The sequence below is a fragment of the Pseudonaja textilis genome, chromosome 2 (genome assembly GCF_049901715.1).
Source record: "Pseudonaja textilis isolate UNSWEBS1 chromosome 2, rPseTex1.2, whole genome shotgun sequence".
Lineage (NCBI taxonomy): Eukaryota > Metazoa > Chordata > Lepidosauria > Squamata > Elapidae > Pseudonaja > Pseudonaja textilis.
The window spans coordinates 216,175,864-216,181,863 of NC_141991.1; the positions used below are offsets into that span (position 1 = coordinate 216,175,864).

Here is a 6,000-nt window from a genome sequence, read left to right on the forward strand (position 1 = left end):
GAGTTTTCTCTCTCCCCCACTTCCTTCTTCTTTTTTCTTTCTCTCTCTCTTCCTTCCTTCCTTCCTTCCTTCCTTCCTTCCTTCCTTCCTTCCTTCCTTCCTTCCTTCCTTCCTTCCTTCCTTCCTTCCTTTCTTTCTTTCTTTCTTTCTTTCTTCCTTCCTTCCTTCCTTCCTTCCTTCCTTCCTTCCTTCCTTCCTTCCTATTTTTCTTTCTTACTCTTTCTGTTTTCCTCTATTTCTTTCTCTCCCTTCCTCTTCCTTTCTTGCTCTTTCCTTCTTGCCCTTCCTCCCTTCCTTTCCTTCCTTGACTCACACACACACAGCTTTTCTGGGAAGAACTTATTGGGAAAACTCAAGAGCAAAGAGCGGCGGGACAATGAAGAAAGCAGCAGCCCCGGAACATCCATCTGGCCTCCCTTTTGAAGCACAGGGGCGGTGGCAGCAGGCGGTGGCGCTCCGAAAGGCAGGGAGAAAGCAAACAGAAAGCCTTTCCATTTGCATTCTCTACTGTGCTGGGGATGGGGCTGAGGGGGCGGCGGTGGGCGGGGGCACCCCGAAAGACAGGGAGAAAGCAAATGGAAAGGCTGGGGCTGAGAGGGGTGATGGGGGCAAGTGGGGGTGCCCCAAAAGGGAGGCTGGGAATCCTGGGGCTGCTTCCAATAGCCGCGCTGTGGCCGCCGCTGTCCCCCCAACCTCTGGACTGGTCCCAAAAAGACGCCCCACCTTGGTCTCCTCCCACCCAGAAAGTCCTGGGCTGTGGGGGGCAGGCCCGGAAAGACCCCAGGGGTGGGCCAGGCCTAGTGTGATGCAGGCTTACCTGTGAGCAGGGCAGGTAGATCAGGGCTGCTCAGTTGTGGTGCAGGCACCACGTGGGGAAATCAGGTTAGGCAAGCCACGAAGGGCCCAGCATGCCACATAGGAAGGGAGGAGTGACTGGGCGGGGCAAGCAGCGGGTGGGTGAACTGTGCGAGCAAGCAAGCTTCAGGTGGGTGGGGCAACTGAGCGACCGAGGACCAGGGAAACAGTTCGGGGATGTGGCCAGCCAGAAGTCATTACCAGTTCCGTGACCCATGGCAAATTCTTTCTACTGGGTCACCAGAAATGTTGCGAACCGGCTGAATACCACTTCTGGCTGCATAGCTTTGGATTATAAATGTTGCTAGTTTTCCCAAAAAGCCAAAAGAACTTGTTATCAAGATACTGAGGTTTATTGAATAGTTCAATTTCCTCGTGATTCTGTTGGTTCAATTCTGGGAGACGTTTATTTTCTTTGATTTATATCTTGATTATTTCCCTTGAATTTAGACTGTGGTTCAGTGAACATTTACTAGAGAAAGTGCAGTCAACTCAGTTGAACTTTCTTATAAATTACTGTGCAGAGAACTGCATTAACAGGTCACATTCAATGTGCTTGCTTTATGTAATGTTTAGCATTGTATAATTTGAGCTGTGGAAAACTAGTTGATAGATTGTTCTTCAACTAGTAGGATTTATTTGGCCATTTCTGAGCTCAGCTGGAACTATTATTTTACTTTTTAACAAAACTCTACTTTTATCATGCAGACATGAAAGCTATCTTATCCTAGATCTGGCTGATTTCCCAGCAACCCCAGCAACAATGACAATAGGGATGGATGATAGAAATAGTAGTTCAGGAACACCTGAAGGTTCCCTTGCAGCTTAATACCAAATCTATGTAACTATGTGCCCTTAATACAAGTAATGCCATAGTCTCAATACTGTTCTAGATTCAAACCATCTTAAAATTTAGGAGTATGCAGAACAAAGCAAAGTTCATTCTAGCAGGCTAGGTGACAGGGAATAATTTAGGTTAATTTGGATGGGAGTTACTGTTTGAAAATGGTCAGTCATAAGACAATTATTTACAATGCTATTTGAGGCTGATGGAAGCTAAGTTCCACAATAACCCTAGGAACAAGATTGCTAAATAGATCTAACAGCGTGAAGGATTATTCTTTGAGAAATGCTGTATTACAGAGGTATTTTCTTTTTGTTGGTGTAACCTCTTTCTGGAATTTTACACCCAATAAGCTCTTAGTCCTGATTATTTTCTTGGGAAATAATATAGTACAGTCATTTTCCAGGCTCTTATATTGGTACACAAATGTATTTCATCCCCATAATTTTACATGCCATTTTGGAATTTTGAATTTTGGAGTGTACGCTAGTACATAAAACTCTAAACTTGACAAACATATACAGATAGACTTTAATTTACAACCATTCATTTAATGACAATTTAAAGTTATGACATTGTCAAAAAAGTGACTTATGACTTTTCCTCACACTTGCAACTGTCAGTGTCCTTATAACTTTTCCTCACACTTGCAACTGTCAGTGTCCTCACAGCCATGTGATCAATATTCAGATGCTTGGCAACAGTTGTAGCATCCTGGGATCACCTCAGAGGTGGTATTCAGCAGGTTCAGACCAGTTCAGTAGAATTGGTAGCAGAAATTTTGAGTAGTCCGGAGAACCGGCAAATCCCACCTCTGACTGGCCCTGCCCCCATCTCTTCTCTGCCTCCCCTTGAGTCCCAGCTGATTGGCTGGGTCTCCTTTTGTTGCCCTGCACAGGAGAATGGAGCTGGAAAGCAGGTTAGTGGTGGGGGGAATGGAATTTTGCAGTATCCTTCCCCTGCCACGTCCACCAAGCCACGCCCACAGAACCGGTAATTAAAAAATCTGAATACCACCACTGGATCACCTGATCTCCATCTGCAACCTTCCCATGGGGCTCCCAACAAGCAAAGACAATGGGAGAATTCATATTTCCTTAAAATATGAAAAAAGCATGATAAAAACAAAGCAAACAAGGTAGTAAAATTGGATGCCATTTATTTAATGACTGCATCACTTAGCATGAAAGTTCCAATCCTGATTGCGGCCATAAGTTTGGACCTATCTGCACAATAATTATATTTTTGTTTGAATAATTTGTATTCAATATACATGGAATAGAATTAATGATATAAGTATCTAGAAGATTGACCTTATTGGTTATGTTTTGGAGAAACAGTAATAACATCTGTAAAATGTCTTCATGCTAATTAAGGAACTTGCAATATCAGTGCCTACTGTATAAAAATGTGACCGTTTTCTAATTAAACAAGAATGAAGTATAGGAAAAGGTATCACTGGGGAAATTATATTAATTTTTTCTCCCAAAGGTGCTTTTTTTTCTGAGAAGCAACTGGACTTTTTGTTTTTTTCGTTGAAGACATTTTGCTTATTATCCAATAAGCTTCTTCAGTTCTGACTGGATGGTGGAAAATGGAAGGATTTATACTCCTTGCAGACTGTGTTCTTTCAACAGTTCAACAGTTCCAAGAAGGCTCCATACCAATTTGCACCATTCAGGTAATCCTGATGACAAAGATAAACCTCTGGGTGACCTTAATGACCTGCTACAAGAATGCAAATGACCAGCTGCCTGCATGGAGTATAAAGCCTTCCATTCCCCTCCATAGCTGAAAAAGCTTATTGGATGAGAAGCAAAGAAAAAACCAGAAAGTCCAGTTGCCTCTTGAAAAAAAAAAAGCACCTTTGGGACAACCATGACCTGGAGGACTGAAAATCTCTATAGACATATATTAACTTTTGTTTCCTGAAAATAGGATAGCTACAGTAATTAAAGTAATGTAGGAAAAGGATCGTCCAAAATGCTGCCCTTTTATAAGAAAGCTCCTGACCCTAACCCTAACCCTAACCAAGCATTAGGAAGCCTAAGAGTCATATACAGTTTCCCCTCATTTTTTCTAAGCATTAGAAGAACACAAAACAGAACTCCTGTAGAAGAAAGCAAAAATTCCTTCATAAATTAAGATACCCAACTCTATGACAACAGATTCAACTACAAGTTATATGAAGAATAATCACTAGGCCTTCTGAAAGTTGGCTCGAGCAGCTTGACAATCACTTGAATTTCTCAGTGGCTCCTTTTGCTTCTATGTTGAAAGCTTTTCACAAAGAGCCAATTAAAACACTAAATCTATCCCTGTGAATGAAAGAATGTATGTGCAGAGCCAAGTTTTAATCATTTAGCAATCCTACAATTTAGATGGCTTTGCCAATCATTTTAAACCTACGTGGTTATCACATTATGCTACAAATAGAGCAATCACTGGGTCTATTTATATGAGCACCAATCTCAAGGATCAACAAATGTTAAAGGCAGACAAATAGTAATCTTGGATTCTGGCTCACAATTAAACTGAGGAACCACCAAGTGACAAATGCAAGGCTTATAATATATAAGCCTTGTTCATCCTGTCTTGCTGTAATATCATTTATTTCTTTGGTCATTTTCATTCCTTTGGTTATTTTCAAAATCAGTTAAAATGAAGTAATTGAAGACTTCAAAAACTGCTATTTAAAAAAAATTAAAATAAGCATTTTTCTCCAGATAAACTCCCAAATAGTAACAAAGGCTCTGATAAATTGCTAATAGCAGTATCTTCTCATATAAACCTTCCTAAAAGGAATTAATGTGATAGACCATCAAAAAACTTACACTAAACAAATTCATGAGTTAAACGCAGAAATTTTTCACAGTAAATCAAGACAAAGATCATACCAATAACACCATGTTTCCCCGAAAATATGACCTGCCCTGAAAGTAAGACCTAGCTTGATTGTTTACATGTGTGCCCAATAAAAGCCCTAAACCCCCCCCCCAAAAATAAGGCCTAATTAAGATCCCACCCGCTCCAGAGTGCACTGGTAAAAATTGAGCTAAGGTGGGGATGGAGGGAGGGAACTGCCCTACTATTTACCTTTAGACAGTTGTAACCAGTCCTTGCACACCCCGACACCTGCCTTGCCGGTCCATTTCTTCTGCAGCCGGCAAGGCTGGCAAAGTTTTCCTGAAGGCCTCTATTGCTGACAACAAAGCTGCAGATGGATCTGAAGATCTGTTATCGGCTGCAGAGACCTTCAGGAAAGCCTCACCAGCTGCAGAAGAAGAAATTCCTGAAGGCCTCTGACAGCAAAAAGGAGGCCGGGGGGGCAACGCACACAAGTGAGGTTCATCATGGATGACATTCCCTGAAAATAAGACCTGGTGCCTTTTTTGGTGGCAAAAAAAAAAATAAGACAGGGTCTTATTGGGGGGGAAACATGGTGTGCAGAACTCAAATCAGAAGAACAGTTTACTTTAATCTGTGCAAAATATAATAGCAGTAGACTAGTTTCATATCTATTCCCAACATCAGTCAGCAACTTCTTTCTTTATTAAAAACTAGGAAAAATTATCAAGAGCTGCAACCATCATGATAAGAGTTGTTTAAAAAAATCACACTTGGATACGGACACTGCAAGAAGGAGTTGTTCATCTTTTTTTAGAAGACATACCTTTGTTTCAGCAGGTTTCATAGTTGATGCCTTTGATGCAACAGAAGTCTGGGCCTGCATTAAGGTACAAAAAAGTGTGAATTATGGTAATTATCTTTTGTACACCTTTTTAAAAAACTAAAATTATGAACATTCTACCCTAATATAGCACATTATAAGTCAAACTATACTGGACCCCATGACAGATAGGAATGCAATGATAAATTTATGCAATGACAGATAGCAATGCAAAGTTCAGTTAGTTCCAACAAGTTGCATAACTTAAAATCATAGACAAATGTTATATCAACAATACTCAGACAGGAATGGAATCATTGCAACATATTGCCTCTAATCCTCAACTCTCACAAGTAGAGAACAGAACAGTATTATTATATGGAAGGCCCCTGAGAGTTCCATAAGGACCAGAAGGGTTGCCCTCCACCCTACATTCTGACAAGTTAATCAAGAAAAGAAAACAGTGCCCTCTTCATTGGGTGCCCAGACCTGAATCCTGCTTGAAAAGAGTCCAGATAAATTATTTCCCCTAGAATGCTCTATAGTTGTTCACCAATGACTGTCTCAATAACAGTCCAAAAGGAAAGGTTAGAGACTAGCTGATCATTGTCCCCTTTTTAGAAGGGATGCA

The 6,000-nt window shown here is 41.0% G+C and overlaps 1 protein-coding gene across 7 annotated transcripts in view; it reads right to left on the reverse strand.

Annotated features, from left to right (window-relative positions):
- The window catches only part of CAST (calpastatin), a 42,745-nt gene extending 37,268 nt beyond the window's left edge, over positions 1 to 5,477 (reverse strand). For 3 of the 7 annotated variants that reach the window (XM_087927029.1, XM_087927030.1, XM_087927028.1), the window contains exon 1: positions 5,373 to 5,477. In XM_087927029.1, the coding sequence (XP_087783155.1) occupies positions 5,373 to 5,432 (60 nt within the window). In that variant the 5' untranslated portion in view covers positions 5,433 to 5,477. The remainder of the gene's footprint in view (positions 1 to 5,372) is intronic. The other 4 variants (XM_087927026.1, XM_087927027.1, XM_087927031.1 and 1 more) reach the window with 2 other exon arrangements.
- Positions 5,478 to 6,000: the final 523 nt, after the last annotated feature.